At 40.4% G+C, this 15,478-nt stretch overlaps 1 protein-coding gene across 2 annotated transcripts in view; it reads left to right on the forward strand.

The window, feature by feature from the left end:
- The window catches only part of LOC119903135 (semaphorin-5B-like), a 37,894-nt gene extending 22,635 nt beyond the window's left edge, over positions 1-15,259 (forward strand). For both annotated transcript variants that reach the window (XM_038719428.1, XM_038719429.1), the window contains 16 exons: positions 12-225; positions 319-604; positions 1,494-1,629; positions 2,217-2,424; positions 3,240-3,447; positions 4,193-4,310; positions 4,555-4,739; positions 4,978-5,121; positions 5,275-5,422; positions 6,244-6,469; positions 8,006-8,227; positions 8,318-8,488; positions 10,037-10,186; positions 10,521-10,556; positions 12,104-12,315; positions 12,513-15,259. In XM_038719428.1, the coding sequence (XP_038575356.1) occupies positions 12-225; positions 319-604; positions 1,494-1,629; positions 2,217-2,424; positions 3,240-3,447; positions 4,193-4,310; positions 4,555-4,739; positions 4,978-5,121; positions 5,275-5,422; positions 6,244-6,469; positions 8,006-8,227; positions 8,318-8,488; positions 10,037-10,186; positions 10,521-10,556; positions 12,104-12,315; positions 12,513-12,674 (2,826 nt within the window). In that variant the 3' untranslated portion in view covers positions 12,675-15,259. The remainder of the gene's footprint in view (positions 1-11; positions 226-318; positions 605-1,493; positions 1,630-2,216; positions 2,425-3,239; positions 3,448-4,192; positions 4,311-4,554; positions 4,740-4,977; positions 5,122-5,274; positions 5,423-6,243; positions 6,470-8,005; positions 8,228-8,317; positions 8,489-10,036; positions 10,187-10,520; positions 10,557-12,103; positions 12,316-12,512) is intronic.
- The last annotated feature ends 219 nt before the right edge of the window (positions 15,260-15,478 follow it).

The following is a 15,478-nucleotide window of genomic DNA, read 5'->3' on the forward strand; positions in this document are numbered from 1 at the left end:
CTGTCCGTCAGATTGGAAACCTCGGTGAGGTGTTGGACACAGTGAACGGTGTTGCCCGTTGTCCCTATGACCCGCGCCACAACTCTACTGCCATGGTAACAGAGAGGGGTGAGTTGTATGCTGCTACGGTGATCGACTTCTCCGGACGTGACCCTGTCATCTACAGGAGCCTGGGGAACATGCCACCACTGCGCACCGCCCAGTATAACTCCAAATGGCTCAACGGTAAACAAGGCACCACACTCATTTGTCCTTTGATCCATGTCTCTATTTGTGGATATCATCACCTTCTCTTCTCTCCTCCCATGTGTCTTTTAGAGCCTCATTTTGTGTCTGTTTACGAGATTGGTCGGTTTGCCTACTTCTTCGTGAGGGAAACTGCAGTTGAAAACGACTGTGGGAAGAACGTGTTCTCTCGCGTGGCCCGGGTCTGTAAGAACGATATGGGTGGACGTTTCCTTCTGGAGGACACCTGGACTACTTTCATGAAGGCCAGACTCAACTGCTCACGCTCAGGAGAAATTCCCTTTTACTACAACGAGCTGCAGAGTACCTTTTATTTATCAGAGCAGGACCTGATCTATGGTATCTTCACCACTAATGTGTGAGTATTGGTAGCATGATTAGACACTCCTCCTCTTTCTATGCAGAGTTGAACTGTTACAGGTGTTTAAGGGTTTATGCTGATGCATTTTTGACAGTATTATGAGGCACTGATTTTCCTAACCATCTATGGGAAGAATTACAGACTACATCGCAACATAAATTCCCTCTGCTAACTCTAAATCATGCCACAATTTCAAGGTTTTGTCTAGATTTTTACCAGAAACACTAAATTAAGACAGATATTAGAAATTCCTGAAAGTCTGCCTGTAAATCTGACATTTGAAAACTATTAATTTCTTTCTTTCACAATGTCGGTTGGTTAAAATCTATTCTGTGGACTCGTCTTGATAAGGTTTTTCCTACTATCTTTACATCAATGGTCGATGAAGAGTGCAGATCCTTTACTTATGTAAAAGTAATAATACCACAATATTAAAAAAATGGTTGAGGTGGAGCTAATTAGAACCAGTTTATGTACTGTCAGGTAGTTTAACCTACAGCAAGACATCATGTTTTATAAGTTGATAATGTATTTTTTTTATGTGAAAAGTACACTGTTTCCTCTGAGAAGTACATAGTGGAAGTATGACGTGTAAGATGAAAAAAGTACAAGTACCGTGTATTTCCTCTCTATTATATAATAATAATAATAATAATAATATGTCAAGTCAATATTTAGTCACGCCATTTTGCATCATCAAATAAAAAAAACTGTAAACTATACGGTAAAATACACCACAATCCTTGAGTATATGAAAAGACAGCTACATAAGCGACTTCGTTCACGTCTGCTTCTGTATTACTGAAGTGATCTAACCTTGTAAATAGTCAATCTCTCTCACTGAACTGCTGAGATCTGACTTTGATCACATCCTCCCCTCCTTCAGGAACAGTATATCAGCTTCTGCTGTCTGTGCCTTCAATCTGAGCTCCATCACCCAGGCCTTCAACGGACCCTTTCGCTACCAGGAGAACCCCCGCACTGCCTGGCTCTCCACCCCAAACCCCATCCCCAATTTTCAGGTAACTCACATTATTTAAACACTTTTCTTTTTCTCTGATAACATTGTGTTGATAGCTGTGAGACCGTTCGGTCTGTCACACATTTCCCAGCCTTCCCTCCAATGCTTGTGAAGAAGTTTCCGACCATTCATCTTGGTGTGCCGACTACAGAGAATAGCGTATTGTGGTATAGTACACAGAAAATTGTAGCTCAGCTCCATAAAATATACCTAATATACAAAACGCTACCCAAATTTGGCTGCTTGGACATTGTAGTGAATTTCTGATGATGTAATCTATTTTCTTAATTAATTAATAATAATCAACATTATGCATTTGCATATATTTTACATATACTTACACTGTCAGTGATCATCAGTGATGACCCTCTGCAGCTCATTTTGACTTTCTCATGGTAGAAATTTTGAAAAGATAAATAACACAAATATAAACATTTTCGAAGGTCTGTTTCTAATTTATGCTTAGTTGAAAGCATACTAATCGGTAATATTAGCAGCTGGATCCTTTTGTTAAAAACAAACCCACAGAAACCACCCCTCTTCATCCTTAACACCTGACAATAACTCCTCCTTTTCCTGGCTGCTCAGTGTGGCACACTGGAGGAGGGCGGCCCCGGGGGTAACCTGACAGAACGCAGCCTTCAGGACGCCCAGCGACTCTTCCTCATGAATGATGTGGTGCAGCCAGTTACTGTCAACCCTCTGCTCACCCAGGACAACCTGCGCTTCTCCAAGCTAGTAGTGGACATCGTGCAGGGCCGAGATACCCTCTACCACGTCATGTACATCGGCACTGGTGAGCAAGACGGGAGAGAATTAAAACCGAACATTTAAAGAGGTGGTATTATACTTTTTGTCTTTTCCCCTCTCCTTTATTGAGTTATATATCTTTTTTGTACATGTTATAGGTTTGCAAAGTGAAAAAGCCCAAAGTCCACCCCAAAGGGAGTTCCCATCTCCCACAGAAAACTCTGCTCTGAACTACCTGAAAACAGCTTTCTTTGTAGTCCAGCCTTTACTTCTGCTTTCTTGTGATGTCACAAGAAAATACGTGTCATAATGCTCGCCGAGCGACTAGTCTGACACGCCCTCAAAAACGCCGGTGGAAAAACACTGTGCTGCAGCACACCTCTCCTCTCCCTTCCAAACACTAGCTACCCTCCAAGCAGTTAATGGACATAAAGTTGTTACTGTGATGTGGAGACAGAGCTCAGTTAAAACTTTATTGATGAAAGACACTTTTGTTACAGATTAATAAAGATCATTTAGAGACAAGAAGTATCACTCTATATCTAAAAAGAAGCCTTCAACACAGGGTGAAAGAAGGTGCTGCAGCAATGTGCAGTATGACAGAAAATATGGTGTTTGAAATGAAAATGTAAACCTATTCTGGTACAACCCCTAAATAGCATTTTGAACCTGAAAATGAGCATAATACCACCTCTTTAAAAGAGTTAGTTGCATTGCTGATTTAAAATGAATAATGTAATAGATAGTTTGCAAATTATCGGTTTGGCCATGTTGTTATCTGCAGCAACATAGTCAAAGTATACAATGCACCAGATCATTTTCATCCCAGAACTTTTCTCCTTGTTCATCTTGTCCAATCAGAATACGGCACCATCCTGAAAACTCTCTCCACAACCAATAAAAGCCTTCATGGCTGCTACCTGGAGGAGCTCAGGCTCCTCCCCGAAGGGCAAATCGGACCAATCAAGAGCCTGCAAATCCTCCACAATGACAGATCTTTGATTGTTGGGCTTGATGACAGACTGGTGAAGATCCCATTAGAGCGCTGCTCCAGCTATCCAGCTGAACGGTAACTGCAACGTCAGCTTCCAAGGCGATTTTTCAGATAACAAGTAGCAGATTTATAAAACTTTCAGTCTTGTTTAAAATTGATTAGAAGGAAACTATCAGTGATCTTGGACTTACAAACATATGAAAGTTATAATAACATAAATATGATAAAGTATAAATATTTTGTAATTTTTAAGTAAGCAAATGAAAATCCATTATCTGCAGTCGATCATTTAGTAAAAGTTGCAGTTTAAATCCGGTTTGCTGCTGAGTGTGCAAATGTACTAAATCAACTTGAAAATACTTAAATTGATTTATGAACTTAGTGCCGTTAAAGACACAAACACATGAGGGCGGCCAAGTCTGAAAAGCCCACAGTAAACGCTGACAAAGATGATTATGTTAAGAGCCCAGTTTATTTTCGCTGTGAACAAACTGCTTTTGAAACGTCAGTCTCCGAGCTGACATTACATAAGCAGGCATTTAATGAGTTTGTTGACAATAAATACACTAATAGAATATGTTGACAACCTTACATAATATTGTGTAATATATAGTAGTTTCTCTGTTTGAGTCCCTCTAGCAGCCGTCCTACTATAAACACAATAGAAGTTCTTTAATACAGAGAAACTATTGTACAGATATGCAGACTACTAGAGTTCTTGATGCCATTTTGAATTATTATTTCATAGCAAACAAGACTGTGTTGCAGAAAGACTTATTCAGCAACAATTACCTGACTAATTGTCTGCTACTTATATTAGTCAATGCATGGAAGCACGGGACCCTTACTGTGGCTGGGATCACAAACAGAAGCGCTGCACAACCATCGAGGAGAGCTCCAACATGAACCAGTGGACCCAAAACATCACTGAGTGCCCAGTAAGATGCGCACACATAGTCTGGTGTATTTGTCTGGATAAACACTGTATTTGAAAATGCTTAGCTTTTTATCAAGTGCTCATAAGAAGTTCCTCTGTGGTGAATTTTTAAAGTTAATTATGATTTTTTTATCACATGGGGGGGGGTATCTTCTGCAGCTTTATATTAAGTAATAATAAAGGCATCAAGCTGTAGATTTAGACAAATTTGGTGCAAATTCATGTTCATTTTATCTCCTCTGGAGGTGAGGAACCTGACACAGGATGGTGGTTTTGGTCCCTGGGCACCATGGCAATCTTGTAACCACAATGACGGCGAGGGCTCCATTAGCAGCTGTGTGTGTCGGTCCCGCTCGTGTGACGGACCCATGGCCCAGTGTGGTGGGATCCAATGTAAAGGCCCAACTATCCAGGTGGCAAACTGTTCCAGGTATAGTCTCTTTATGCAGATATTCACCCCTGACCCTCAACCACAGCAGTCTGAATAAATAATTTTGCGAGGCATGTACTGCGAAAACAAGGAGTAATCTTTATTACTTCAGAGATCCATGACCCTATACTGCTGATTTCAGAACACCAAATGTGGCTTAATAAATATGAAAATAGTAGAAAGAGAGGGCGTTATAAAGACTTTATTTACGTTTCCTCTCTCACGCTCTGTTCCTCAGGAACGGAGGCTGGACTCCCTGGTCTTCATGGGGTCAGTGCAGCAGCAGTTGTGGTATAGGATTTGAAGTAAGACAGCGGTCCTGCAACAACCCCTCGCCTCGCCATGGTGGTCGAATCTGTGTAGGCCAGGGTCGAGAGGAGAGGTGAGAAAGAATGTGTTCACATCAGTTTCTGCACCAGGAGCCAGAAATGTCATCTATATGGCTTGAAATGTCATCAGCAGCCATCATTACTACATGAGAGTTAAAGTGACGCCCCTTCAGATAAGATTGACATCAGTGTCTTTGTGTTTCCAGGCTGTGCAATGAGAAAAAGCCTTGTCCCCTGCCAGTGTTGTGGACAGCCTGGGGCCCCTGGGCTCACTGCAGTGGTGAATGTGGAGGGGGGGTCCACTCAAGGACCAGAACCTGTGAGAATGGCAACAGCTGTCCTGGATGTTCCTTGGTACTGTAGTGCTTGTATATTTAAAAAAGGTTAAGATGTTGCCATGCTGAAAAGCATGAGCAATATGTTTCTCTGCAGAGAACAAATGATTTACATAATAATAGATGCTTAAGACTTTCTTGCAAGGGGATGGATTATTGGGTTATTAATGCCCATGGGAGCATGAATGTGCTCAGTAAACTGTGTGGAGATTAACTGGCTAGACTATGGGACTTTGGCCTGTGTAGGGTGTAGACTGCCACACCTACTTCATTTACCTGCAGGTGCTGTGTGTTACAAAGAGGGTGTAACACACAGAGAGATTTACACTGTCCCTCCAAGAACCCAGCCCCATACTCACAAGAGCCCTGATCGACAAGTAGTAGTTGCTAGTGCTGTCAAAAGGACATGATCCCTCACTGGGCTCCCACCCACAAACAATTCCAATTGTGTTTTCTTGGAACCCACGACTGCTTCTCAGTGATTTGACCACTCAATCAGAACTGACTGTGAAGGCATCATTGTGTGTCTCTAGCCAGGAGCAGCCTTCCATGCGGCCTTAAGCTTTAAGCTTTGCCTCTTCACAGCCGCCAGAGTTTAAATAGTCCTATTAAACACTTAAATTAGCTGTATAATCCCTGCAGAAGAAATATTTGTGTTATTCATCAGTATGTGTGAAGGCAGCATTGTGGATCTGCAAGCTGTTCATAGTGAATTACTGAAACAGGGATGTTATGACTTTAGGAGATAAAGAAAAATGCAGTAGAACAGGCAGCAGTAGGTAGGTTTAGATTTTTCATTTGCATTAATGGTGATTTGCTTCCGCCATCCTGTTTTTCCAGGAGTACAAGGCCTGTAACCTGGAGGCCTGCCCTGAGGTGCGCCGCAACACCCCCTGGACTCCCTGGATGCCAGTCAACGTCAGTCAAGATGGGTCAAGGCAAGAGCAGAGATTCAGGTACACCTGCCGGGCGCTGCTTCCCGACCCCCAGCAGCTCCAGCTGAGTAAGAAGAAGGTGGAGACCCGGTTCTGCCCAAATGACGGGTCTGGAGCCTGCCAGACTGACTGTGAGTACTGGGAATGAACAGGGGACATTTAATTGAAACATCAGCTTAACAGCTCTTCTGCTTCTCATTTGTTGCTCTGCAGTGTTAGCAAATCACAAATTCAGCCATATTTCCCTCTTTTTTTCTGTCAGTTGCCAGCAGGTGTGCTTGATTGTTACCATGGAAACACAGCTGGAGTGGTAATTACCTGCTAGACTACTGGTGTAACCAGATGCCACCTTAAATTGGGGATAGGGTGGCAAAATTTAGGTTTAAAGTAATCTTTATTTTTGGATTAGACCGGTCTAAAAACAAAATTAATTCTGGTCTAACTCTTTAAGTAAGTAAGTTTATTTATATAGCTCCTTTCACAGGTCAAAGTCCCAGAGTGTTAAAAAATATCAATCTATTAACAGGCTAAAAATCAATGTTCTACCAACCTGTGGACAGTCTAAAACTATGATCACAAATCCTCCTGCTTCAGTGTGTGACTGTCCATATGCTGCTATTAAACACCACTGCACTATTTTAGGTCACTCTGTCTCGTTTTTATCGTTTTGCTTTTGTATACATTTATAATTGCATCTATGTTGTTTTATTTATTTATCTATTTTGTGTTTATGCTGCACACTACCGAAGAGCTGCTAAAAAGATTTACATTTATTTGAGCGAAATCTGTTATATTCTATTAATTTATTATACTTTATTCTCATCTGTATTTGTCGTTTTTTTAAACTTGTATATAATGCGACATCATAGCAAATGAGGGCAACCTCAATGGTTCTTCGAGTTTAAATAAAGGTTTGGAAAGAAATTAAATGTACTGTATCTGTAAAACCAGCTCAGTTGAACTGTCTGTGGTTGGTCTTTGTGCTGCTGGCAGCAGAGCTCCAAGTTTGCCACAATAAACACTGCTGGTCTCATGAAAAGCAGGATAGCCACACTGTATGTAGACATCAATGAGCAGATTGATTAAACATCACTGAACCGTCATGGGGAGGCCCACGTCCAGTTCCTCCATCCTTTAGAGAAATGCTTCATGGAATCAGGTTCAGTACAGAATTGGTATTTACTCCAAAATAGGTAAAGCTGACAAGGTGAAAATGTAATCGCTTGTCTACAGAAACATTTCTGCTGGCCTCATTGAAAGCCTCAGGAAGTACTCCTCATTCATATGTAAATCATTTGTGATTGTGGATGCCTATGCGTGTGTGGCAGGTGTACCGGGAAAAACTAGTTCATTTTAAAATGTGACCCACATTACGCCTTACTAATTAATGCTTCATAAGAGGCTGTCTGTCTCCTGAGGTTGGTAATAACAAGATAAAATCCTGCTGTCTGAACTCCATGGAAAATTTATAAGTTTTGATTTTCTGAGCAAGACACTCGCTCAGCAGGGTGGATCTGAAGATATCCCCATCAACTTTCACTCTTTTTTCTTTGAGTGAAAGTTGTTTCAGTCTTTTTTTTTCTCTTTCTCGCTGCTCCAGCACTTTGTTTATCATCTCAAATGGATTAGTAAAAATCATTATTTATGGTGTTTTTGTGTATTTCCAGCTCTGGTTGAAGACTTGGTGAAGACCAGTGGGCGAACTCTGTCCCAGCCGCAAGGTGTGCGCTGGGGATCGTGGGAAACGTGGTCCAGCTGTTCTCAGAAGTGCTCCAGAGGCTTCAGAACCCGGAAACGTAGCTGCTCGACGGCAGAGGGCAGGACCAACCCCAGCGCCTGCGTAGGATCCCCGGTGGAATATCAGGAGTGCAACATTCAACCCTGCCCAGGTAACAGGGAGGTCCTGGCTGTCACTTAAAGTTGCAATACCAGAATATGTACATTACATAAATCAGGTTTATTACGTGTGTGTGTTCCAGTGAGTGGAGCCTGGTCTTGCTGGTCCTCCTGGTCCCAGTGCTCAGCCACCTGTGGGGGCGGACACTACCAGCGAACTCGGATGTGCAGCAACCCGCCCCCTGCCATTGGAGGAGACATCTGTATAGGCCTGCACACTGAAGAGGCGCTCTGTAATACGCATGCCTGTGAAGGTATGACAGCATATGTATAGCTGCATTATGGAAAAGTTTCATCTAAAACCTTTTACTTTGAATTATATTTAATGGCTCATAATGCATTAATAATATATACAAGCTCTCAGATTTGGCTGTGGTATAATTAATTAAGAAATTATTTAGCAAAATAGCTGACTGCTACGGCTGACTTTTTTGGTACAGCTACTGGAGACACCAAAAAATATTGATATTGTACTGACATTGGCTTTAATTGCAATTTTTGTTAGTAGTATTGGTAGCAGTAATAGTAGTGGACAACGTGAATAATTTTATGCTTTTGCATGCTGGTTATTTTAATTGACATTCTTTTCTGACCCTGTGTTCATTTTCATTTTGCTGTTTTGCTTTGTACTTTGTCACTTTGTTTCCAAAAGTGCTATACAAAGTTATTGTAATTTATCATAAGTGTTACACCATAAATACACTCCACAGATGGACACTGTCTCCACAGATTAAATAATGGTGTTTGTATGGACACTGATGGGAAATCTCCTCCACACAGCAAGTAGTGAATCAATATTTGGGTTGAGAAGGCAAACAATGTGGTTGTTAGAGACTATCCCTGCATGAATTGGCTGAAAGTCAGAAAACAAACAGTTGATAAAAAAGACTCAGATTTTACCATTGACCACAACGGGGTGTGTAGCTTTATTTCTTTCAAATTTAAATGAAAGTAAAGACGTGGAAAGCAAATTTGGTGTAAAAAGCTTCTCATTTTACACTTGATAAGTAAACACAGTAACCCAGTAGGCACACAAGGAGGCTGAACTGTGACTGGCTGTTGGCTGGTGATGGCCGTTTTTACGTGGCCAACATTTCTCAACATGCACACTGTTTGAATGAACAGTGTCCGTTTAAGTATATCTCATTACAAGCAGATACTTCTTACTGCCTTTTTTGTCCTGTCAAGAACCACTTTTATGATGGAGGTTCAAAAAGGAACCCACTACAGTTACTGAGCCTTTTCCTAGAAAGCAGACATGGATTGGTCTGGTTACATAATCCCATTAAATTCTTGGTAAATACCTTTTTTCTTAGAATTTTGGTCGCTTTCTTTTAAAGTGGAGATATGTAATATTTATTGGCAGTTTCATGCTTATGCTGCATCTATACCACAGGAAACAGAAGATAGAATGAAACAGAAACAGATCCCAAAATATTATTGTATATTTAAAAAAAAGAATCTGCTCCTTTTCCAACAATCTAGCATTCACAATAACAAGAGATTTTTAGACATTATTTTTCTATTTCTATTTACTTTGTCTTTGTTTATTGAACAGAATGTGAAGTTTCAAATGTGCTTAAAAACAGGTTGTATGTATTGACACTAGAAGATCAAATCTGTGTCCCAAACCTGCTTGGAAAGTTAAAGAAATCAGCCTCCTGGATTTACAATAAAGCAATGGCGGTAAACCACACAGACAGAAAACCAATAAATGTTCTTGTGCCTTTGTATTATTTCAGTTTCTCTTTTTCAGTCTCGAGCTTTCATTCCTTCTGTCCACTCTTTTCTTTGGTCATCAGGTTGGGGTGAATGGACAGAGTGGGGGGACTGTGATGAGGAGGGTCTGCAGCATCGCACTCGTCGCTGTGGTGAGGACCAGGAGGCTGAGGCCCGTCTCTGCCAGGGCAACATCACCCAGTCTAGGCAGTGCCAGCCTCATGAGGTGCCAGGTAAGCACATGCTTTTATTAGTAAATTGCTGGAACAAGTTTTCTGCAAATAGTCTGCAGACAGCTGCTGATATAAACTGGAAAAATCCAGTTAGTCATACAAATGTTTAATCAGACAGTGAATGCTGACTTGTTCACTCCGTGTAGAAATTAAAATAAATAATGATTTAAAGGAGATGTCAGCATTCTGCCTACTTCCAGAACAGTGAAGCCTTTGAGAGAAATTAATTGGTCTAGTCATTTTTGTTGTTTGATCTTTTGGAGCTGCAGTGATTTTACTTCACTACATTTTTTTCTCTCTCTGTTTTCATTTCTGTCTGTCCGTCTCTCCCCAGTCATTTTACCCGGACAGGAGGACACGAGCTGTGGAAGTGAGTAAGAATAAGTGATGTCTCTTAAATGATTATACTTTGTTCCCATCTCACACACACCTCCTGTATATGTGGGCTCCTCTGTTTTATGCCTTCAATCTCCTGTTATATCCAGAGTAAATCTATTTTATGTTTAATTTCAGTCTCTGAAAATGTAGCAACATCTAGTTATTGTTGCAAAGTTACAAAGTTATTGGCAGTTGGTAACATATTGACTTTTGCTTGTGGCATCAGACTGGGCAAACTGTAGAGTCAGAATTGCCCTTTTGATGAAGTCAGATAGCAGCTACACAGTGACATCAAGTCCCAGTATAATGAAGGTTTCTCCTTCACTGCCAGATCCCTGAAATGTTGTCTAGAGCCACCATTAAGATTTTCCTGACATTGACACCTGATAAACGTTTGATTTGCTGTGGATATTCATGGCCTCCAGTGGATGATGTTTGCCCACTCTTGAAAGTACCATCAGTCCACAATTTCTGCTGTACACAATAAATGTCAACATCTCATTTTAAAAAGGTTATGATCTTTCCTGTAGTGTCCCCCTGAAGTAAAATGGTCAATTTTGAATTGCATTGACCGTCCACTCTGGCTATCCATACTTGAGGTCTCCATTATGATAGTTTGTCATTCAACACGGTCATGCTTTCCAGAGGATCTCTACCCAAATTGGTCGATAACATGACCCTTCTTCTAGTTCCATTTTTAGACCATATGATCGACTTTGCGTACCATATAATGAATTTGGATGAAGTTTATGGTGAATATTCATGGTCCCGTGAGGATGAACCCCATTGCTTTGATCATTTCATCATGTTATAGGCTGATTACCATGTTATTTGTTGAGCACATTCAGGTTCCTCAGAGGAAGAAACTTAAGCTGATAAGTTCACTGAATTGCCATTTCGTTTCCACTTCATTATTTTGTCTAAAATTGCGTCATGTTAGCTGTTTGCGAGGGGTTGTTATTGTCCCTAACCAATCAGTAATGACCAATTTATCTGTCTCATCTAGGTCATTTTTATTATTTCGCCCATTCCTGACTACAAACCTCTTATTGGCTCAGTTGTGTTTCCATCCAGTGAAACAGCTGCCAATGAGCACATCACCAAGTCTATTTGAACCACTAAAACATAAATGAGATGTTCAGCTATTCAGAGGTTTCAGAGGAACCAGACTAGGAAAACCTCTTAAAGTTGTTCATTCAATGACTTGTTGAGTGTAATGAAGAATTTAGCCTCCAACGGCCTCTTGCATAACAGGAGTTTTCATCTTGTTACACAGAAGCATTATGTTTCTAAAGCCTGCCCTCAAATCTGCCTCATTCCAGCTCAAAGGTTTACACCACCTACTACATAGACTCCTCGGGGTTATATCATATCTATAATCTCCTTGCTGCAAATGTTAATTGTTTCAGCTAATTTCTCCATATGATCCGAACCCAGTCCCTATCAACAACAATTAGTCTACATGTTTCAGTCTTCAGTGCCCCCATTTGTCTCATCTTCTCTCTTTCCCTTCTTCCCCTCCAACCCCTCTGTTCCCAGCCTTTACTTTGTTCCAGTTGGTAGCTGTGGGCTCAGCCAGTTTCTTTGCCGCAGCGTTACTGTCAGCGCTTGCCTACTCCTACTGCCACCACCTGAACCGACCATCAGCAGAGTCATCAGTCATCCACCCCAGCACACCCAACCACCTTACCTACAACAAGCGGGGCAACGCCACGCCAAAGAATGAGAAGTACATCCCCATGGAGTTTAAGGTGGGCTGGTTCAATTGTTTGTCATTATATACCTAAATTGTAGGAACAATTGTCTTTATTAGACAGTTAAAGAAGAGAGAGACAAGTAAAAGTGAGGAAGAAATGTGACAAAGTAACTGAAGTCTTAGTTTTGGAATGGTGATTATTTTTGTGCCTTTTATCTGACAAAAACTTTTCTAAATGTTTCCTCACTACAGACGCTAAACAAGAACAATCTCCACGTAAACGATGAGACGTGCAACCACTTCCCCTCACCGCTGCCCTCCAGCAATATGTTCACCACAACCTACTACCCTCCCAGCCTGAGCAAGTATGACTTCCACCCAGACTCCCCCTGCAGGACCTACATGCACAGCTGAGGGGAGGCCAGGCTCTAAAAGCAAACCAAGTTCTCATTCAAAACATTTCAAAAGATTTTGATAGATTGTACTGTCGGTCAAGAAAGACACCAAAATCATTCTTGTGTTGCAGTCTAATTTGTAGATCTGTTAATGAAATCTTAAAAGCTTGGTTAACCCAAATTGCATCCTTTTCTGATATCTTGCCATGCAGATAGTTTCTGTTTTATTTGCCCAGGTTTTGAGAAATCTCAATGTTTTATGGTATTGACCGAAACTAGAAGAAATTCAGCACCAACATCTCTTTCCAAAAACAGTGTTTCCTTTATTCTGGATACTCCACAGACCTCCTTGCAAACAGTTTAGTAGGGGCCATTTCTTCAGAAGAAAGTTGTTCCAGTTTACCAATTCTGTGTAGATACTCTATGAAATTTATGGCTCTTAATTACATATGTAAAATGTTTTACATCATAAGTTTTTAAATTTCTAAGTTGCTACAGCATGCAGAGTTTAAGGCTTAGAGCATACACCATATCCACCACATACAATCAAATTATACGCACATGCTATCGCGTCCAACACTTAGGCTGGCACTGTGGAAAAACGTTTGTTAGCCATCTGAAGGTTTAGTCACATTAGCCTTCCATACAACAAAATTCCCACCTTCACTGAACACGGAAAGCACACTAGTCTATGAGTATGATGCTGCAGTTTGGATTCTGGTCACGTAATATTCTACAAGATGGTGGACTACGGTGTAAATTCACAGGACAAACTTGAACTAAATTAAAATGAAACCAGCACCTACAGTACAGGTGTCCCCTTCTACTTACATAACCCACCCTGAGGTTCTCTGTGTGTGTGCTCAGGGCATTGTGGAAGCAGGGTAGGACCCAGAGCTCAAGGCTTTCAGACATTGTATGTACCTGGATATCCACCGGACTGAGAAGAGACTCATCTGATGGTTATTGCTTTCGGGCATTTTTGGCATGTGAGGACTCATTACTACTGTATCTTGCTTGGACACTAGTTAAGTGTGGGCTGTCATCAGTAAAGGCTGATATCTATGAGTAAAAACCACAGATTTCATGCTTCACAGCATGTGAATGGAGCAAAGAAATTAACAGAGTTGAAGATTTCTGGCGTATTTGCTTTAATTTTTATGTTTAGCAGAGTCCACATTGGAAAACAACACTGACGAGGACATTTTTGACACACCTCGCTATGTACTGTACATTGTTGAAAATGTAAGGTTGTCAACTGTTCTGTCAGCAGGTTATATGAATTATTTTAGGGGTGTTCACAGATGTCACCATATCTGTATCTGCTGAAAACAAAATGATTTGATTTTGTAAATATATGGGGCATTTTTCAGTGTTTCAGTCACACTTCTATTTTCCATCAGGAGTGTTAATGCATTATGGTTACTGTTAAAAATTACCCAATATAATACAGCTATGTCTTTATTATCTTTCATGAACACGCCATAAATCAGCCATAGGCTTTTTTTAAAGGATTTCACACTTTCAACTGTAGTGCCATGCAAGAAACTCTCAAGTCTCTACATTTTGTTTTATAATGTACTGAAATGAATGGAAATCAAAGGCTGCCCAAAAGCAGGTGAAACATCTATCAGACTTTTAAATGCAGAAAATGTTATGCAGCAAGGTAATAAGTTCTGATTAGCTATGCTAAACATAAAGTGCACTAAATGTTTTTTTCTTACATTTCTGAATACAAGTAATAGTGAGCAAATTTGGAGAGAACTAAAAAACACTTTATTTGGACTTTTTACACTCTTTCATGTTCCTCCAGGTGCTCCAGTTTGCTTCCACAGTCCAAAAACATGTAGGTGAACTAGATACTCTAAAATGAGTGTGAATGACTGTCTACATGTGTTGCGTATGAGGTATAAATGCTCACAGAGTGTGACATTACCTGGATAACTGGTGCTTGTATGAAAATGTTTTTCACATTCCTGTTGCTTGTTTCTGTGCATTATGTAGGCATTATACTTACATGAGTGTTACATGTTCCCAGTGACGTACACATTTGGTAATGCCTTTGTTTTAGGGGTCCATAATTTCTGAAGAAAACAATGTAATTTAAAAGAAATTATAGGGGAAAATAGGAATGTCCTTGATGGAATTGCTTCATTTAAAGCTAAGTAAATACATTTCATATATTCATTCATTTTCCCTCCACTATTAGAAACTTTATTCTCCATGTATGTTGAATACACCTGCCTGCTGTAAACTAAAGGTATCTTGAGGTTAGGCAAATAATTGGAAGTGTACCAATTGAACATAATCTCTGTTTTCCCTTGGAAATTATTCTGAAATTACACGTTTTCTACTGCTGACAGCCCAAAGTAGCAGGCTATTAAAGCAACTACGTGCTTAAAAAAGACTCTGCACGCCTTACCTTTATGAATCTACACATAGGGGCTTTAAATAATATTTGTCCTTTAAAACAAGTTCAAAATGCTGTCGTTTAGGTTTCCTGTCACATTTCAGTGTTAATATTTAAGTTACTAGTTGCTGTAAAATATATATTGCATATTGTGTTTCCAAACTGTAAATACCAAGAAATGTATTCAGGTGTTTCTCACAACTTGCAGTGTAATGTAGCATGAAACAAACAGCCCTGATGATAGGTGTTCATGTTTGGGTGCTTGGGTATGAGTGACTGCATGGGCTGACACTTACATCAATAAACAGTACATGTTTGTGTAAACTGTACAAATATGGTTGTATGTATTTGGCCTAAATAATGGGAATATTCATTTTCAGACAGAAAAGGTTGTGTTTTGTATTCAAAAGCCT

This window comes from Micropterus salmoides, unplaced genomic scaffold (assembly GCF_014851395.1).
Source record: "Micropterus salmoides isolate LMB-PRFRI ecotype aquatic unplaced genomic scaffold, ASM1485139v1 Ms_hic_scaffold_1, whole genome shotgun sequence".
Lineage (NCBI taxonomy): Eukaryota > Metazoa > Chordata > Actinopteri > Centrarchiformes > Centrarchidae > Micropterus > Micropterus salmoides.